At 34.2% G+C, this 21,772-nt stretch overlaps 2 protein-coding genes across 2 annotated transcripts in view; both read left to right on the top strand.

The window, feature by feature from the left end:
• LOC114331306 (UPF0430 protein CG31712) overlaps window positions 1–9,265 on the top strand; it is a 36,874-nt gene extending 27,609 nt beyond the window's left edge. The window contains exons 3-4 of the mRNA XM_028280831.2: window positions 6,645–6,728; window positions 8,936–9,265. Coding sequence (XP_028136632.1) covers window positions 6,645–6,728; window positions 8,936–9,100 — 249 coding nt within the window. The 3' untranslated portion in view covers window positions 9,101–9,265. The remainder of the gene's footprint in view (window positions 1–6,644; window positions 6,729–8,935) is intronic.
• Window positions 9,266–15,154: 5,889 nt separating this feature from the next.
• On the top strand, window positions 15,155–18,669 carry LOC126892393 (52 kDa repressor of the inhibitor of the protein kinase-like). The gene is made up of 2 exons (XM_050661925.1): window positions 15,155–15,351; window positions 16,762–18,669. The coding sequence occupies exons 1-2, from the start codon at window positions 15,298–15,300 to the stop codon at window positions 18,640–18,642; spliced, it is 1,935 nt and encodes a 644-aa protein (XP_050517882.1). The 5' UTR covers window positions 15,155–15,297; the 3' UTR covers window positions 18,643–18,669.
• Window positions 18,670–21,772: the final 3,103 nt, after the last annotated feature.

Genomic DNA, 21,772 nt, shown 5'->3' with positions numbered 1-21,772 from the left:
CCAAAGGCTCTATGGGAACATTACAGTATATCTCATTTTCAAATTTGCAATTTTCCGAAAGTAATAAACGTAAATGAAACAAAAATTTGCTTAATGCTAAGAAAAATATACATGTCACAATATGTCAAAAGTTTCTAATAAAGCTTACATTATTCTGCGCATATGCATCTGGCGCATCTCATACATTTAGGTGATCTACATACTACACAGCTAACTTACATCTATCTAATTTTCTTCTATATTAGCTCCCTCAGTAGTCACATAATTTTTTATGATTATAAATATAATTCCCTTAACAATATTTCATTGTACATTCTTTTCTAAATATGGTAGCACTGATTTTTTTGTACATTTTCGATCTCGATGCATAGAGGATATTATTCAGTGATTTAGATTTTTTAAGAACAAAGTGAAATAAAAAGAAAATACATATAGCAGTATCATTTGTCGAAATATCATATAATGCTGATTCACAATGATTTTTCTATCAGGGTTGGTACTTCCTTTTTTTTAGTGTTCTAACATACTTTGTTCTTCGTTTCCGTACCCTGTTGATGACTTCTATGGAGCGCCGCCAGTGATTAGCTGTAGTGTTTGTAGATTAATTGTGATAAGACAATATTATGAACGGGTGATTAATTTGAGTACAGTGGAACCCCGTTAACTCGGATTAATTGGGACCGCGGCCGATCCGGGTTATCGAAAATCCGGGTTAGCCGGAGAAAATGGTAAAAATTAATAAAATATGGTATGCTTACAGATAAACTCCGTTATAATTGTCACACAGACACTGGTAAACCACGTTCGCATTCCACACAAAACACCACATACAAAGCGTCGTCAAAAGTCTCATTCTTAGCTTTATTAGCTTTGCACCGATTGTCCAAACTGTCTTTTGTTATCATTTTGAAAAAAAAAATTCTTCGATTTTAGTTCTATTTTTCTTCCAATCCGATACTGTAGATGTACCGACACCATAATATAATGCTGCAAGATTCACCTTTATCAATTCTACTTAATGCTTCTAATTTCTTTTCCATTGTCACTACAACATTTTTACGTTTTGTTGCCCTTATAGACAAAAGACACGCAAACACAAAATCTGAATAAATTTACGAACGATTACAAAACGGAAGCGAACAATAATACGACTTTACTACACACAATACCGTCTCTGATGTTATGTTATTTAATAACAGTGATGAGTAAGACCATTGTTAAAAAAAGAATTTTAATACTCATTTCTAAACAATGCTAAGACAGTTTCAAATAAATAAAGGATAATACAGGTGCCTGTTGTTTTCGATATTGTTGTGTGCCATGAGTCATTTTTACTATGGTATATGTAGTTCAATCCGGTTCCATTATCTCTCAAATTTATATTACATAGAGTTGGTACAAAACCTCGTGAACCTTGAAAATGCGTATGTATAACCGAAATAAAATGAAGCCAAAAACATACGACTATTTTATTTGCTGCGAATTGCGCGACAGGGTCCCATCTGCACCCTGATATTTTCAGTAATGTCGGATTCATCAATCGTTTCGTTCGTATATTGACGTCACCACATGAATGAATTAGGTTCACGAGATTTTGTAACAGCAATATATTTTTATTGTTGAAATGTTTGTCTGATAAAAATCGGTCCGGGTTAGCCGGAGTTCCGGGTTATCGGGGGCCGACTTATCGGGATTCCACTGTACCTTATCATTAATGGGTAGTTCAAATAAATACAAGTAAAACGAAATGTATACAGAATACAGCGATGACTAACGTCTTATCTAAGGTACAAACATTAGAAGAATATTCTTCAAATATTTAACAAATCTTGTTGGATAATAATATGCATACGACGGTCTATGCACCTGTATGTCTGGTAATCAGACGAGACCTAGACTAATAGTTGACGATATAACATCAGCGAAGAAATCAAAAGAAGAATGTTACGTGTCAATAAGGGTTACTGTGGCCAGGGAAAACAAATGGCCCCAAAAATTTGAAGAAAAATTTAACTTAAGTTATATAGAAGCTTCAAGGAAGCTGACGTGAAATTCATTAAGGTAGCACGCCTTAGATGAATTGATCTTGTAATCAGAAGGGAGGAAGATGAGACACTGAGAAAATTATTTCACTGAAGAGGACCAGTGAAACGACATACTAGAGGTAGACCGAAACTTACGATACCTGGACAACTTCAAAGATGACTTAAAATCCATCGAAGTTAAAGGATAGAAGAGTGTTGCTAGAGATAGAGCGGAATGGGAATGTTCTAAAGAAAGCTTTGCCTTATAAAGGGCTGTAGTCCCAATGATGATGACACCTCAAATATGACTCCACCCTAATGTATATTCTTTTAATTAACAACATAACATTGTTAACTTGTTAACCGCATTGTTGACTCGTGAATCAAATTATCGTTATGAAAACAGAACCTTCTTCAACGGATTACAATATATTATGATAAAATCCATACAATATCTCGGATAAAAAAATTATGCTAATATGAAATTACATTTGTTCCGTGGTGTGGTTGGATGCGTGTGTGATAACCTTATTGTCCACGGAAACAATTAAATGAAATTAAAATAAATGTAAAAACAACAAAATGTCTGTCAATAATATATTTATTTCACTCGGTAAAAAAGAACGGGAAAATGTCTCGAAAGAGTGTTTGTTATTCTAGTGAGGGTGTGACCGCACGGGGTGCCCGCTTTGACTCTACTGAACTAGACCACAATCACTAATCTGTCATTATGTGCTTCTACCATATGGCCAGACAGGCGACAATTTATTAGATCTGGTGTTTTAAAAACTGCAAAGGCATTTTACCTGACTAGGGATATATTTCGTTTCTTAAAACTTAACAGGCCCTTCTATGCATATGGTTTGTATATTAAATGTGAATTTTAAATGGGCTGTATGTAACAGTTTGGGGAATTTTTGATTATGCGACTGACTACAAGAATATTGCAGCAGATTTTTCGGTAGCTAATCTTAAACCTTTCGTTTACATCAAATCGCAGATGACATATCAAACTCCTAAGTGTACTCCTAAAGATGATGGAAAAGCAGGCCTGCAAGTCGTCATGAATAGAGGTAGACATGTATGATATAAGTGATCCAGTAATGTTGATTTACTATTACTACTATTTACTAATATTGATATTTCGACCATATCAACATTTACCTTTTCACGTTTCCTCAGCCTCATAATTCTCTCTTTCAAATTCCAAATTTCGTGAACAAGCACTCTCAAAAATATCAACTGAATCATTACTATTTACCACTGCTCTAGTGGTGCGTGTTCTCACAAATTGGTTGTGTATATTATGTTTGTATCTATTTCTGCAGTAATATGATTTCTTTTCTTTTGTGTCATCATGGTCTGACTCTAATTTATTTTTTTCGGAATGATAATCTTTGGATTAATCAATTGACTTTCTGATTTATGACGGCTTTCTTCTTCAAAATCTTATCCATCTTAATGTGTTTCTGTTAAAGATCGCCGTTGTCATATCTTGCTGATTTGTTTTTATCCATTACACTTTTGAAAACTCAAAACAAAAAACTAGTGGAAGTGACAGTGGCTATTGCAGTTGAGCAAAAAAAATTTTTTTTGAGCTGGCCAATTGGTTCAAACTAAGGTCATACATCCAAAACACACACCCACGCACACACAAATCAAAACCAACTTGTTCGATTTTTGACTGAACCGAAATGAGTTGCTACCGAATAGTTGACACCTATATCACGTCTTTGACCTCACCAGTTAGAATTAAAACAAATAAGTTATATGGGCATATAGGAACTTTATTTACAAGGAAATAGCTTCAGAACAACATAGGAACTTTAGTTCACAATTAGCACATTAATCAATAGAAACCAACAAGAGACAGTTTTTTTGCTGTACTACTACTGGTTCTGTATGTACTAGTTCGATCTTCTTGGTTTGCTGCATCAAAATTTTTAAACACAACGAAATATGTAATTTGCTTATTCCAGTAATATTCCCATGCGCTTTTGGTTAGTGTAAATTAATTTTTTAAGACCTGCCAAACAGGATTTGTATCTGTAATGATCTAAACGTCCATGCCCAGCTATGAATGGCCAATCATTTGTATTAAAGAAATATGTTCAGGATTAATTTCATATAACCTAGTTCCGTATTATCTTAATCCTGAGGCATCAGCAGAAAAAGAGCTGGTGTATGTGTCCAGTATGTGATTAATGTTATTAATTTTTATTAACTAATCAACTGATATCGATAGATAGATCCAATAAGATGGCTGTTGGTCTATTCCACTGCGACCTTTTCAGATATATTGTGGTGCTCTAGCCACGATGTCTTACCAGTTTGCAAGTAATCTACAAATAAAATTCCTCTCGCCGACCAAAAACTGATGCTAACACCTTCTTGGTTGATTTCTGGACACGAACTCATTTCGAAGCCCAAACACCAGGCTCACACCACTCTGTAGCCTTTTGTTTTGATTCAGGATCATGGTGATAGACCTAAGTCTCATCCCTAGTTATGAATCGACGCAAAAAATCTACTTTAGCCTTTCGAAAACGCACCAAATGTTGCTGAGAAGCTGGCATTCGAATATGTTTTTGTTCCTTTATTAGCGAATGCGCCAACCATTGTGAACACAGCTTTCTGAAACCCAATACTTCAGTCAAAATATTGCTACACTGCCTAATGAGATGACTAAGGCTTCTACTAAATCTCTTTCAGTCACTCGACGATTTGCCAATACCAGATCCTGTATTTTTTCTACGGTTTCTGGTGTCGTGGCCGTTTTTGGACGTCCTTGACGTAGATCGTCTCCAAGGCTTGTACGACCACGTTTAAATTTAGTAACCCATTCTACTGTACTAATTGACGGCGAAGAGTCCTTATACACTTTCAACATTCGTTCATAAATTTCCTTTGATTTTAAACCTTCCAAAAATAAAAATTCCATCACTGCACGATACTTGATTGTAAAAATTGTAAAAATCTATTGTGACAGGTAGATACTAAAGATGAGTTGGCAGTTTGAAATGAAACTTCACACACGTTCATATGAAGAGTGTACCAACCTAACAAAATGAAATTAGGCTAGTAGCACCGCCCTCTCTTATTGAACAGCTTAGTAATACTGTAAACTGTTGTGATAAGTAGTACTACTCGACAAAGAATAGGAGGGAACCTTATTGATTTATAAGACTATGGTATCATGTCATTTTCATTGACCCACAGACTTTGAGGAAGCGAGTGAGAATATATAGATCGGAAAAGTTTTGACGCTTGTTAAATGTGTTAGTTGACATGAGTTCGTAGGCCAGAAAGTACTTGGATGTAGGTCCAATTTATTGTCCTATTCTCTAGAATAAATATAAATTATAATCTTTAGAAGATTAATAATTAATGCTGGAATTATAAAACGACCCCAATGAAATCGTAAGAGTACCCTAGCTGGCTATAGACCTTGCGTGTATTCGCGATTCGTGATGTGCTATTCGCGGGCAATTCACGAATAGTTTATAGGGTCTTGTTCGTTAAAAATCGATTCATAAACATGATTCGTGTGTGCACAGTAATTCGCCCTTTTGAGCAGTAAATTAACGAACATCAAAGGCTACTGCATGCTGTTCGTCCATTCGATGTGTGCACTAGTTTGTTCGAGAGTGAATATAGGCTATATTATTTCCTTTGCACCATGATTATAAAAATATCACTAGCTATTGCCACATCATCGTCACTCCATATTTTCAGAGCAGTAATATGTACATACAATTTAAAAATAATCATTATATTATATAGTATAAGTAGAGGACGCTCGTGCTGACACTAATTTGAAACTGCGACGAACATTGTAACGGAAATATGTTTGGTGGTCGGATGCAGTGCCTTTTAGTCCTTAATTAATTATTTGGTATAATAAATACTACTCCATCTGACTACATTATACTGTATTTATCTGGTATTCGAACTATTAATATAAACATCAACAATGTATCGAACTGCCCCAAGGCATGTTGCATTACTACTTACAATAAATATTGACTTTGAGTAAAGTTTAACGTGCGTTTTAGACATATGCTATAATATTACTATTGCACAAGATGCCGAGAAGATCGGAGTCGGCAACTGGAAAATGCAAGCAAGGGACAGAACAGAATGGCGTAGAAAGCTTGAGAAAGTCGAGGCCCTGTAAGGGCTGTAGCACAAAGATCATTATGGTATAATATTACTACAACATGGATAAATCAGGCATCGCGCATATGAATCGTGAACAAACCCATAGTTTGTATGCTCTATTTGCGAATTACTACGAACTACAACGAACTAGACAAATCATGCATCGCGCATAACCAATCACGAATACATGCATAGTCTGTAGCCAGCTGATGATTTTTGGTATGCAGTAATAAGGGATAAACTAAACAAATCAACTTTTTAACTTCACCGTACACCCGCTCTTCTTCTACTTCGAAAGCATTGTGTGGTTCAAAAACTTCGCACTAATATTTTGTCTTCTGATAAATTGTAAATTAACTGTTAAGATCATGTGGTGCGCAAGTTTAGGCATGATAGCGAGCTGGGTCAGGACAAAATTTTTGTCGCTGCGGTTATTGATTGTGACTTACTGTTTTATAGGAGGAAGAAAGGAAGAAACAAGAGATAGTGGAGAAAATTCTGGAAGAGAATCAAAGAAAGATCGAAGAGGCACAGAAAAAATTGGTAAGTTTTAGAAATATTCTTATTAAATATAATATCTCCTGAATGTTTCCCACTCATGCGGTAAGTGTATAATGGTGTTATCTACTTGGATGGCTATGAACGAAAACACATTTTTAATTACGGTTTTCTGCCCATTGTACTACCCGAAATGTGCAAATTTTTATATCTTCTAGAAAAGCTTTCTATTGCTTGTATGTATTTATGACAGTATATGTCGTAGGAGTACGATTTGTAAGCCTTTGTCTTTAAATTCATAACAGAACCGCACTATGCATTTCGGTCTCATTAGATCTCTTTCTTTTCTCTACATTTTTCATTCACTGCTCTTAGATTCAAAACTCGAAAAGGTGTACTTCTCCGTACAACAAAAAAATCTGACTGACTTCTGATCTGAGTGAAATCACGTGTCTTTTGACACGTGTCTCCCGTATTGTGCTTATATGGTTATTCCATTCTTTTTTCTATTTGGTGTTCATTCGTTTTTATACACTGTACATTACATTTTCTTCTAATGCCTTAACTCTCCTTTCGACCTCAGCGTATTTTCTGTAATTCTTCTTACTGCTCTCATTTCTGCCGTTTCTGAAATATAGCAAACTGTAGTCCTATAAACGCGCCTAAGGAATGGCTACTTGACAATTAAGTACGCTACCCATACCATATAAAATTTATAGATATCCATATGAAATTTGTTACCATCCATTTTTTACTCCTTTGTTCTTCCTGACTCTGTGTCAATTTATTTTTTAAATGTTTTTATCTATATATTATTAAGCTCTGTATTTTCTCCTTGTTATGAGATTATGATGCCTCTTATTAATTAGATTAATTAATTAATTATTTTAATTGCTACTCATGAAACAAAACCACAATAAATAACACCACAAAACAGGGAAAATAAATACACTCAAAAACTCATATTAATTTTATATTACTATTTATTTATATACTATACCATAAATATAAAAAATTCAAATTTATGCTAAACTTTATTCTATTGTAAAATTTCTTACCTAATCATAAAAAAAAACTTTAATTCTATTATCTCCTTTTGTGAACCAAATTCATTCAGTTGAATCGGTAGATTGTTCTTATTGTTATAAAAAGAAAACAAATTTTAATTTCCACTTTTTAAATAGATTACTTATATTTTCTATGAATTTATGAATGAATAATTTATGTTGTAATATTATTAAGTTGACGTGACTTTAAAAAAATAGTATGTAATACAAAACAACTCTCTCTTTTCACAAATAATCTGACTAACCTTTGCCGACGTCCTTATTTCTTCTGCTGGATTGTGTTGCCCTTAGTTCTCCCACAACGTGCTCCTCGGATTCTGCAAACTGTCCTTCTCCAAACTGTTTCAAAAAACAGCACTCGTTCGAATTCTCTCCTCAAATTAATATCTCTGACTCGACAAAAACAATACCAATCTTTAGAATTCAAAGATTTTTTCCCTCAGCTAGGTACCTCGTGCAAAGTTTATATAATACTGCTACTCGTTACTGACAGAAACTGGAATCTTTTCGAACATAAGGAGTTTGTACTTCTCGACTTGATCTCGTTTTCGTCTCACACGAATCTGCTTCCACGGTCACCGAATTAACACACTTTGCACAAATACACTACTTTTCAAACTGGACTGATTGCTTTGGATGGCAATTACACAATCCTCCCATTTCTCTCATCAATTTGAAACTCACCACTATATTCTCCTTCCATCGCTCTCATAGCCAATCATAAGCATTCAGCAAACATCATATCCTTTATGTTCTTGAGAAAAATAGTATTGTATACAAAATTTCTTTCTTCTCAATTTCTAGGAGATATTAAAATAATTTTTATTTACAATCTATGAAAACCCTATATCCTAAACTAAACAAAAATGTTTACTATCATTTCTTTCTAGGGAACCATTTAGAAAGCATTGTCTATTGTTAAATCACCTCGGTATACATTAACTTTCTAAACAAACCGTTCTAGTCCGTTCCTTTGAAATTTATAAAGTGTTCGTAGAAACTCTACAACTTAAATTTTACTCTTCTGCGAAACATTTCTTACTGCTTAATTATTTTATTTACAAAATTTGACCATATACAGGGTCATGAAAATCTACGGTCTCGTGGTCTTTGACATAAAATTATTTTTCACATTCTCCCCATAAAAATTATTTAACAATATACATATGTCTATTAACCTTTTAGGCTGAGGAGAGACTAGCCATGGTGGAAGAACAACGCAAGATCGACGAAGAGAGGCAGAGACTTAGAAAAGAACAGGACAAGAGGACGAAAGAGGAACAGAAGAAAATACTGGGGAAGAATAATTCTAGGCCGAAGTTGTCATTTTCCTTAAAACCTGTTTTATAGCTAGTGATAGAGTCGCCGGTACTGTGTGAAAGTGACACTTCGGTATATTTATAATTAAAACAATAATTTAAGTGAATCTAGTGATAATTTCGTCAGTACGAATTGGTAATAATATTTACGTGCATTTTTATTGTTTCTATGAAATATAGCTCATTTTATAACTTATTTGCTTTTTGAATATCGTTCCTTACAAAAAATTGAAATATTTTCATCATACATGAACGAGACGAAAAGCAGATACAGAAGAACACAAATAATTACTCACATCGGAAAAGTCTAAGGATATTTTTATAACATAACAAAATTAATAAAATAAACTTCACGTGATCGTTTAATTTCAATTGAGTTTGTACAGTTGCTCATCCTGTAGATTTTTGTGAATAAAACATAGCGACAAAAGTGATAACGAATACTTGACAAACCGGCTTTACAGGAGAGGAAAAAACTATAGGATTTAAATTGTAGTAAATTTTCTGCTAGTTTCGATTTTGTTTATACTATAAAGTTTTTGTTTACTTAGCACATTGAAAATATTATTTTTTTTTTATCATGGAACGACTTTTGTTTAACTTTGGATGAGATAAATAGGGATGTAGGCTTTCTTCAATGTGGCATGTAGCTAAGCGTGTGGGTGTCTTCTAAAGTGTTAAAAGTCAATTATGGCGGCGTTTTGTGACGCTGAAAGTCCAACCGAACGTCATCTACGACATGAGCGCGCTACAACTGCAGCTCAAGGCAGTTTTTAGTGTTAACTGCTAGAAGACAACCAAAAGTTACAGCACTTGAATTGGTTAGTTATAAGCAGTGTTCGAGCTGTACAAATCGAACGTATTCAGAGTAAGTTCGGGATTAGTTTACAATGCGCAGGCGTCAACGTAAACTTATCCTGGACATGCTCAGGATTTTTCGCTCCGCGAACAATTTTCGAATTAGTAATGTAATGACGGGTTGCATATATTAAGGTTAGAGAAGGAAGCCTTTTCTTGTCCCTTTCTTATTTCGAAATCAGTGTCAAAAAAATGCAAATGCAACAAATTTGTATGTCAACAAAGAGAAAGAGAATAAAAGCAACAGGCAAAGGATTGACTTTCTATTCAATAATTCAATGCCTTTCTTAGAAGTTAGAAATTTGATTAGCGTCTTTCTTTATTATTTCGACAATATAATGTGGTATTTCCACACATTTTTGTAGAGAGTAAAAGATTGTTGATATTTAGATATAAAAATTACCTTTAACTTCCTGGGGGTTGAACATTATCTGAAGGAAGGAATAATTTAGTAAAGCAATCATTTCCAATTTTGATATGTATGTATTGAATTTGATAGGTTGTGGCATTGTGTTGTGGTTTATTACACCACAAAAATAATGAAATATAACAACACACAAGAAATAGTTTCAGAATACGTTTGATGTGTTGTTTATGTTTCATTATATTAGAGAGATTTTGCACCTCTTCTTTTGCAATTCCGTTATGGTTATCGTTATACTACGTCTGCGCAGTAGCGAATATATGATCCATTATCGTTATTAAACATAAGGGATTCCGTAATTTACGGAGGTTTAAAGTAGTGCTTATCGTTATCGTTATAGTAATGGTTAAATTGCTTTGTTGCCAGAATGTAATAAAATCAGTAAAATTACATTTACATAGATTCTAATTTTGATGACCTATAAATTAAAATAAAGTATATTTATGTTTAAAATTACAATAACGTTATGAAGTAACGTTGCCGTAATCGTTATGCTTAATAAAGTTAACCATAGCGGAGCCAAAATCAGCGGTTATTTTAGGAGGTGCAAAATCTCTCTATTCAATAAGAGACTAATTTAACTCATAAATTAAACTGACAAATAAACCACAAGAATATGTAGGTACTTATAAGCTTATCTAAGTAGAAGAAATTAAGTAAAAACAGAGTACAATTTATTGTAATACATACTACCGTAATAGATAATTATCGAATATCGAATGAAAATAATACTAGAAAAGGTACCCACTTATTTATAAACATACGAAATGGAAAACATTGACAAAAACAAATAAAAAAGCTTTAATATAAAAAATATTAAAATTTGTTTGAAGAATATTTAAATGATAAAACACTTTACATAATTTCAAAACTTTAAAAACCAGAATCTACATCTACAAGTTGTTTCAAAACAATATTTTAGGTTAAGAATTGGAAGGAGTAAGAACAGAATGTCAAGAAGTTCTTCTCAAATATTTTGTGCGCCTGTGCGAACTTAAAATCCGAAACAAAATCCTCGAACGTCGAGAGCGTATCCCGGATACGTTCAGGATCTTTTTTCTGTACTGCGGGAACACCGAATTAAAAATCCGGAGGGTGTTCAGAGGGAAAGATTTGATCTCCGCGAACGCTCAATTTTGTAATGCGCAGGCGTTCTCCCTCTGGGTATACGCAGGATGTCCTGCGCGATCAAAGCTATTGTCTAAGAGCTAGTGAACCCTCCGACTAACGGTCTTCCTGTAAGGCTAGAAATTTGTATAGTGATAATTCATAGCACACCAAGGCTAAAAACCATGACCTGGCAGGCATCAGCCCTGCACGTGTATCTACCAGGTGAATCGAAAAGTGCAAATTTAGGGGGTAAAATAAACTTTCTCCTGTAAAGTTTAAATTTAAGTATGTGTTTGAGTAAGTCATTTAGAAGAAATTTGTACAATGACAGGCGATTCTGAAGAGCATAAGACCTTGCCAGGCGAGGGGAAAGATGTTTTTCCTAAAATTATTTTTTTTGCATCGAACAAAGTTTTTTTAGGTTTTTTGAATCATTCCAAACAGAAAAGGTCCTTAGTGATTTTTCTCTTATTTAAAAGTTTTTGTTATATAAACGATTAAAATTTTTGAAAATTGCGAAATCGGTCATTTTTAACCCTAAATAGGACATTTAACTAAAAATTTCAATGTTGCCAAGGTAGATAGATATTCTTTAGACATTGATTGATGAAATCCCGAAGGGTTTTTTGCAATACAATAACGAAAACCCCTTTGTTTTTTAATTGCTAATGAAGCCAATCTTGCTGCGAAATTAGAGGGGTGTTAAAAATATCAAAACTGGATGCAAATGATTGGGCTAGAGCTTTATTCTTCGACAAATCTAGATTTGGATTTCATCCAGATTCTCGTCGAGTAAGTGTGTGGGGACGATCTGAAAATGTAGAACGTTGAAAACATGTCCAGGACGTTTACATAGTGAGATACATACAGAGGTGGTACAGTAATGGTATGGAGTGGAATAATAGTCGGTGGCAGACCGGAGCTCGTTTTTCAAACCGCTTCCTAACAGCTCGGTAGTACCTCGACACTATTCTACAACCTATCGTTCGTCTGTTTGCTGATGTGGTTGGTCAAAACTTCCTCCTCATACATGATAATTCTCCTCAACTTGTTACACGCACAGTGACAGATTGGCTTATCAACGAAGGTAATTCCCTGATCTGAATCCCATCGTGCACCTGTAGGACATGCTTCAACGAAGAATTACTCCACATATGGGTATATGAGTAACATATACACGTCGTGTCGTTTCCAGGAGCGTCTGATAGACGAATTGGCAAGCATACTTTAACAGGATATCGACAATCTCATTTTCAGATGACGAACAGATGTAGATCCATAATAAACCAGGGTGGACGCCACACTTTGGTATTCATTTGGTTTTTTTATTACGACCATATTTTGGACCTATTTTTTTAAATTGTACTTCTCGACATTTATGACATTTCTGAAACACTATTCTCATTATTTTTGACATTTCAACAAGTTTTGTTATAAATATACAGGGTGTAACAAAAATACAGGTCATAAAGTTAATCACATATTCTGGGACCAAAAATAATTCGATTGAACCTAACTTACCTTAGTACAAATATGCACGTAAAAAAAGTTACAGCTCTTTGAAGTTACAAAATGAAAATCGATTTTTTCCAATATATCGAAAACTATTAGAGATTTTTTATTGAAAATGGACATGTGGTATTCTTATGGCAGTAGTATCTTAAGAAAAAATTATAGTGAAATTTGGACACCCCATAAAAATTTTATGGGGGTTTTGTTCCTTTAAACCCCCCCAAACTTTTGTGTACGTTCCAATTAAATTATTTTTGAGGCACCATTAGTTGAAATAAATATTTTTAAAACATTTTTGCCTCCTAGTATTTTTTCGATAAGGCGGCTTTTATCGAGTTGCAGCTTCTTTTTTAATATGTTTACATAAAAATTTTATGGGGGTTTTGTTCCTTTAAACCCTCCAGATGTTTGTGTACGTTCCAATTAAACTATTGCTGCGATACCATTAGTTAAACACAGTGTTTTTAAAACTTTTTTGCCTCTTTGTATTTTTTGATAAGGCATCTTTTATCGAGATGTGGATCCTTTTTTAATATGGTTCAAAACATACCTAAAAATGTAAATCAAAAATAAATGTTCATATTATTACCAAGTTTCCATAATCGTACTTAACCATATACAAATATGTGGTGGATTTGACAAATATTCAAAATATCTCGATATAAACTGATTTTTCGAAAAAGTACTGAGAGGCAAAAATTTTTTTAAAACATTGTGTTTAACTAATGGTACTACAATATTAATTAAATTGGAACGTACACAAAAGTTTGGGTGGGTTTAAAGGAACAAGACCCCATAAAATTTTTATGGGGTGTCCAAATTTAACTATAATTTTTTCTTAAGATACTACTGCCATAAAAATACCACATGTCCATTTTCAATAAAAAATCTTTAATAGTTTTCGATATATTGGAAAAAATCAATTTTCATTTTGTAACTTCAAAGGGCTGTAACTTTTTTTATGTGCATATTTGTACTAAGGTCAGTTAGGTCCAATCGAATTATTTTTGGTCCCAGAATATGTGATTAAATTTATGACCTGTATTTTTGTTACACCCTGTATATTAAATACTACTAATAACTACAAATCGATTATTACTTTTATTAAAAAAAAATTGCGTCACTTTCTAAAAATATCCCTAGGCTTTTTCGATGTGTGTATTTATTACCAGATGTAATATCTAAATCAATAAAAATAGAAAGATATTAAACAGTTTATTATTCTCCTTCATGGTATGGTGAAGAGACTTGGAAATATGAAGAGCCAACAACAAGAATGTTTCAACAAATGACAATTTAGGAAAAATTCTAAAAATACATTAGCCCAAGAAAATATTAAGAAAACATTTCGATATCGAGAAGATCAATCAAGACTTATCATTTATACCTCGTTTAGGGTAAGCCTCTTCAAGGTGAAGTATCTCCCTTTTTTGCGGGAGCGCAGGAGGAGGACTTGCAAGAGTACTACATGGTGGAGAAGCAAATACTGGTTAAATAGAGCGAGGGGCTAGAAGATTGTTAGATTAGCTTAGAACCTAAGATAGGAGTGTAAGGGAAGAATCTCTGCTAGCAAACCGATTAACAAGCGAAGGGTACCAGGATGTTACCAGTATAATTTGGAAACGGCTCTGAATCAGACTTTGTGGGCTGCAGCTTATATTATATCTGCGATATCTAAGGGGGATTTCTTCTAGAATGTCGAAATACTCATCAGGAAGTTCGTTTCTGCCAAATGTAGAGGATTAGCTGGAATAAATGGAACTTTGTTTTTAGGAGGAATGGTGAGTAAGTACCTATGTAACCTAGAGGGTGGCATGGTGTTTTGAAGCTCTCTTTAGCCCTGGAGTTGCCGATCGTGTGTAGTCAGGGGCGGATCTAGTGGGGGGCACGTGCCCCCCCCAAGCCCTCATAAGGTTTTTTTTTTACCGATAAAATAACACTTACAATATTTTAGCTACCTTACTGCAAGTAGCTAATAATATCCAAACAGATACATTATTAACGTAAATTCTTGCTACAATAAATCACCACCACTGCTCTAGGGTGAGTCGTGAGTCAGCCGCGAGCTGCCTGCCCCAGCTGACTTGACAAGTCCAAGGTTAAAGCCTAAATCGTGTTTCGGCCGGCTTTCTACAGTCGTGGAAATATGAGCAACAGCGCAAGTCAACTGCGCGGAAGCAATCGATATTTTTCGTTCGACCGTTAGTAGTTAGTAGTTGTGTCACTTAAGTCGAGTGAGCTGGAGCTGCCAAGTGCAATTGTTACTCTGACCTAACCTCAACAGTCAACTCTATTTCTATAGCTTTGTGGACCTTGTGGTTGTAATGAAACGTCAATTAGGATTAGATTCATTCTTTTCAAAAAAGATAAAGGCAAAGGTAAGTCTTAACAACTACTAGGCCTACTCAAAGTAGTATAATTTTTAACGATAGACTCACTTAACAGAAGTATCGATCGAAAGTCAGCACTTGAGCACTAGGATATATAAATGTTGGTTGAACATAAAAAAGTAGAAGTAAAATATAAACTGATATTTATGTTATTCCGATGGGATGATATATTATTCTATTTGAATTTCATAGCTATTTCAAAATGGTTTTAGTTTTTGTTTTCTTCTGAGCATGCAAATTTTCCAAAGTAGTGTTTAGGCCTACCATTATTTTTAATGTTGCTACTACTAAGGTACATATTTTTTATAGGTTCGGCCGTAAAAAAAGAAAAATTTTTGTTACACAACTTTTAACATTTTGCAGCTCAGAGCAGAGCTTAAATAATAGACTAGGCCTAGCCTAGGCCTAGGCCTAGCCTATTATTTAGGCCGCCTAGGCTATCTTGTAAATTATAAAAGATACATTTTTCGTTAATTATTCTAACATACTTAGTTTTTTACGTCATAAAAATTATAATATACCAATTTACATCCTCATTAGTAGTAGATGCCACAGAAATAACCTAATTTCTCCTAATATGATTATTTTTGTCACTGACGTTAAAAAAGCACAATGCAAATCTTAAACCAACTGCAATTATATATATCTCTCATATATCTCTCTTTTTTTATTTATTGTTCAAATTTGTATCACATCTGTTGTTATTCAAATATTTAATAATTGTTATTGTTGCATTTTTAGGTTATTATCTGTTTCTTTAGTCTGTATCTTGTTGTTGTTCATATATTAACGAATGTTACTGCTTGCGTTGCGTTTATAGTTTATTGTTAGTTCTTGTCAGACTAGTTATTTTATTTATTGTTGCTGCACACATATTTATTTGTTGTTACTGCTTGTTGTTCATAGTCTATTATCAGTATTATTTATATTGTTTGTACCGAGGCCGCAGGCCGAGGAATGCAAGTGAGCGATTATAGTTTTTTTTTTAATGGGGAATCAAATGTGTGTCGTTCCAGCCTAATAACTCAGCTTAGGTAACTTTTGCCAATTTATCCAAAATTTTATTGCACGGGATTTTTTACATGGTTCTTCTATGGGCGTATAACAAGAAGTAAACTTATATAGTTATACATATTGTCTCTCTACACTGTTTTATTGTATAAATAGGGTTGGTTAAGACACTAACTCTTACATGTTTAAAAACGCAAAATGCACTCGGTCTCGGTACTATCACATAACAGCACAAATTATATGGCGCTAAATGTTGGCGAGTTGTACGTGCAGGTGCATAGACTAGACATAAAATTTTGAAAAGTATTAAATTGGACGCGTTAGTGGTCTTAAAACTGTCCCACAAATGACGAAACTAAGACTAATATGATTACAACTTTCTTTTAGGTTGATCAGGAGACTGTAAATGAAGGATTGTCAAACACAAATGGATCGCAAACACCCATATCCTCAATCTCAACAGCAAGCAAACCATCTCAGTGTGGACCTAAATCGGACAGTAGTGAGAGTGAGTTGCAAATTCCCCCTCGTGATTTTGGACATTTAATAAATAAAAATGAAACTCTTATTATGAGTAATAACGAAAGGTATGAGTGGCTGACAAACCCTTGGACGCCATCACCAGAATTCAAGTTTCCCTTGAATATAGAAGGTAAGAAAAACAGATCTTTTCAAACAAGTTGGCTAAAACAATACCCTTGGCTAGTCTATAGTAAGAAATTAGATGGTGGCTTATGTAAAGTGTGTATACTTTTTGGACGAGGAGAGGGGGGTAAAAGTGACGGAAAGCTGGGAAAGTTGGTACTGGAACCTATGAAAACCTTCAAGAAGGCTACTGAAACATTAAAAATCCATAATGGAACCAAGTACCACAATGAAAACATGATAGCCAGCAAACATTTTTCCTTAGTAATGGACGGCGAAAGGGCTGACATCGTTTGTAGTCTCAACTCAGCACAAAAAGCTGTTGAAGAGGAGAATAAGAAGAAGCTAATACCCATCATTAAAACTATTATGTTTTGTGGTATGCAGAATATACCACTTAGGGGTCACAGAGATGATGGTCAATTATTAAATGAAACTGACAGTGAGCCACACCGTGAAGGTAACTTTAGAGCCCTTCTGAGATTTCGGATTGATGCTGGAGATAAACAACTTGAGGAACATGTTAAATCATGTGGGAAAAATGCGTCGTACATAAGTAAGACCATTCAAAACGATTTAATTTCATGTTGTGGAGAAGTAATTACAAACCAGATAGTTTCACAGATAACATATGCACAGTTTTTCACTATTATTGCTGATGAAACAACAGATATGTCCACTAAGGAACAATTGTCTATTTGTTTACGCTATTTAGACAAGTTGACGCTGGAAATTAAAGAAGATTTCATCATGTTCATTGATGTTGTAGATTTGACGGGAGAAAACATCGCGCAGAAAATACTAGAAGCTCTAGACAGCCTGAGCATTAACATAGCTGATTGCAGAGGACAAGCTTATGACGGGGGCTCAAATATGAGTGGGAAGTTTCAAGGAGCTCAGGCTAGAATTAGAAAAATTCAACCGCTGGCCATGTACAGCCATTGTGCCAGCCATAGACTGAACTTGGTCATTAGCAAGGCTTGTACAATCCCTGCCATAAGAAATGCTGTTGGAGTGGTTTCATCCGTAGCCAACTTTTTTAGAGAGTCTGCCAAGAGACTACATGCACTTGATGATGAAAGGAATGAGGAAATTAAAAAGGGAAAGCACGCTGTGAAAAAAATGTGTGAGACAAGGTGGTTAGAACGTCATGACGCTGTGTTGACGTTTTTGAGTTCTCTGCCTTCACTACATGCTACTTTAGAAACTATGGTTTATTCTGACCAAGCGGCTGGAAATAACGCGTTTTCCTTGCTACACAGCATTCTTTCATCGGAATTCATTGTGAGCTTAGTGGTTTTAGAAAATGTTATGACTCTTACACTACCACTGGCTAGGAAACTTCAAGCTGAGTATATGGATGTACTCAATGCAATGACATTGATAGATGCTACCCTCAAGAGCATGCAAGAACAAAGGGCAAACAATGAAGAGTGTTTCAAAAGACTGTTTGAAAAAGCGCAAAACCTGGCCTCTAAAATGGAAACTGAATTAAAAAAACCAAGATTAGTTGGTCTTCAAAGAAACAGACCAAATGTGCAAACTGACACAGTTGAAGACTACTTTCGATTGTCTATTTATCTCCCTTTTTTGGATTTTCTCGTCTGTGAAATGAAAAAGTAGATTTCCAAAAAATCAATTGGTCCAGATTGGAAAGCTCCAGATGCTTCTACCAGTACTAGGTAAATTTTCAGATCTCTATGAGGACTCTGTTTTAGAAGGGGCTAAACTGTATGAAAATGACCTCCCATGCTATGAAGCTTTGAAAGGAGAGTTGAGTATTTGGAAACACATGTGGAATTCTAGTTCAGAAAGTTTCCCTAAACACCCTGCTGAAGCTATGAAATACTCATCCGATCTGCCCAACATAACAGTGTTGCTCCAGCTTATTTGCACACTACCTGTGACCAGTAGTACTGCTGAACGATCTTTTTTTACTCTCCGCAGATTAAAAACCTACTTAAGGTCTACCATGACGGAGGAACGACTTAATGGGCTGGCAAGTTTGCACATACACCAGGAAATAGCTTCCAGTTTAGATCCAGATGAAGTGTTGAAACTTTTTGCAAGGAAGCACAAGCGGAAGTTGTCTTTTTCATTAAATTGAACATTTAGTAAATGAATTCCTTATTCATTAAACATGTTTTTACTTTACAGTTTTAATTATTTCAGTTGTTCTTTTTATGTATTTCTTGGTTTTAACAACTGTCCAATCCTGTATACATATTTAACTACATTAATACTTAATAGGCCTATGTAAATAGACTTACCTATTAACTAAAACGGTGTTTTTTATTTACTGTACCTATAAACAATTTTCATAACGTTATTTTAGACACTAATTGTATTTCAGTTTTTTTGGTCATATAACTTAATTAGTTTAGTAATTGAAAAAATTAAAGTATCACCTAGGTTTATTTCAACATCGAAAAAAGGATAGTGCATTTAAACTACTCTGTTTTAGGCACTGCTCCAAAGAAACTAAACTTCATAAACCCATTAAAAAACACGAATTTAAGAAAAATGAAGTTGCACTTTTTGAACAAAAATGTGCTAAAAACGTTGTTTTCAGAGGCTTAAATTCCAAAAAATTTTCCGAACCCCCCTCTTTCTGGGGGGTAACCCCCCAATGGTGCCCCCCCAAACATAAATCCTGGATCCGCCCCTGTGTGTAGTACGTATTTGTTGCTGGGAGAATGAATTCTCTCCTGTATGGTGGGTAGTTTAGCGAGTGGATGTACCAATGCCGACGGGTATTACCACTCTTCTCAAGCACTTTCTTAGGACTTTTCTTTCCGTTCCCACGATGGTATTTTTGTGGCGTGATCGAGAAAATAAGAAAGGAAAACCTGATAATAGATGGGGAAATAGTGCTACAGAATATGAAAGAATTTGTAACGTTATAAACGTCATAGTTTGTTATTTTTCTTCATATAATTATTTTATTCCAATTTCTTTTGATTTTATTCTTTTAACCTTTACAACACTTTTGTCGCTGTTTCTCGCAATCTAAGTTCCAATGCTTGCGATCATTCTAGTCAATTGCTTGTAGACCTCCTTCCAGATATAAAGTTGAAACATGAATATTGTTTGTACTATTTCTGCGACTACAATATGGCACTTCCGGTTAGAACTTTTTAACCGGAAATGATATAAAAACCAAAAGTATACATTTGTTTTCATCGTGCTAAGGCACGTTGAATAATAAATCGCTTATACTAATTCGGTGACTTTAAAACGGTATTTCCGGTTGCAAGTCTAAAATATCATATTTTTTGCATGTGACAAATATGTAACAGAAAGAAATTTGTTGAATATGCAGCTATTGCAAGAAAACGTTTATCCCCCATATAATCTGATGAACTTACTAACTTTGACTATGTATGTATGTACAAATTTGACTATGTATGCATAAAAAGTTTGGCAAAGGTTTTGCACAGATTTAAAAAAAAATAACTTTTTTTACAAAAATTAATTTACAAAAACAACGTTTTTCTTAAAATTAAAAGTTTTACCATTTTTTTTTTCTATAACACGTCTAGATCTAAAACTTCCCATAACACTTCCCTTTTTCTGCAATTTGGTTATATTTTTAATAACTTTTAAGGCTACACTGTTTGTTTTGACATTTTGTCATCCTAAATTTCAAACTAAACAAGTTTTGACAAAACTAGAGGAACTTTTTACCAATTTCACGCTTCACAGATAACATTATTCTGGTGGATAACTTTAATTATGCAACATAGGGATTAAAGAAACTATATTCTATTTTTATTTCTTTTGTATTTAACAACTTGTTTCCTTTTGTAAATGAATAATGTATTATAGGTATACTTGCATTAGGTATTAATTGATTTTATTATACATAATACATATTATAATTTTCTCAAATTATAATCTAACATTTTTAATCTAATATATCTGATAACTCTACTCAAAAAATTACATTTTTAATTTATAAAAACAACATAACCTAAAATTTATGGTATGTCAAAGTTTGTGTCCATTTCATGTCAGTTTATGCAATTACTTGCACCGTGTAATCACTTTATTGCAGACAGCTAGTTGCAACTTGCAGAAGTTCTTGCTGCAATAACTTGTGCAATAAATTTCGCAATTACTTGCATCGTGTAAAGTGGCTATTAGGATTCTTCTAAATTATGTTAAGTCGTGTAAATTGAAACTTCAGATTATAAAATTAGTTGTGTAAATTAATAATACCCCGTATCCCTACTTAGTATGTGGTTAGTCACCCTGTACGATCTGGGTGCGAAAAGTTTTTTTTCCCTTACCTACCCTGGATTGTTTTTGTAATGGATTCGTAATGGTCTTGGTGTATGGTGAGGCGTCGATTTCAAGTGTTGCTGGCTAAATGGCCGCAGTTCCCAAAGGCCATAAAAGAAAGAAAAAAAAGTCTAAAACCAGAAGTCCGCGGTCAAATTACTAATCTTTAATATTATCCTTGGCTTTCATTCGACACCTCGTTTGTCATTCTATCTGTATTAATAACGGTGGAGTTATATTTGCAGACGGTTGGACAGTCAGTCATGAAACAGGAAGTATATATTTGTTCTCGTCTTGCTAAGGCGCGTCGAATAGTATATCTCTTGTACTATGCCGGTAACTCTAAAGCAGTATTTCCGGTTGCATTTCAAAAACCGGAAGTCCTAGGTCAAATTTGTCACCTTTATTACCATCCTGGGTTATAAGCTTTCATTCGACACCTCATTTGTCATTCTACCCGGTATAATGA

The sequence above is a fragment of the Diabrotica virgifera genome, chromosome 1 (assembly GCF_917563875.1).
Source record: "Diabrotica virgifera virgifera chromosome 1, PGI_DIABVI_V3a".
Lineage (NCBI taxonomy): Eukaryota > Metazoa > Arthropoda > Insecta > Coleoptera > Chrysomelidae > Diabrotica > Diabrotica virgifera.
The sequence above is the reverse complement of the archived record's forward strand: the minus strand, read 5'-3'. Positions and strand labels throughout refer to the sequence as shown.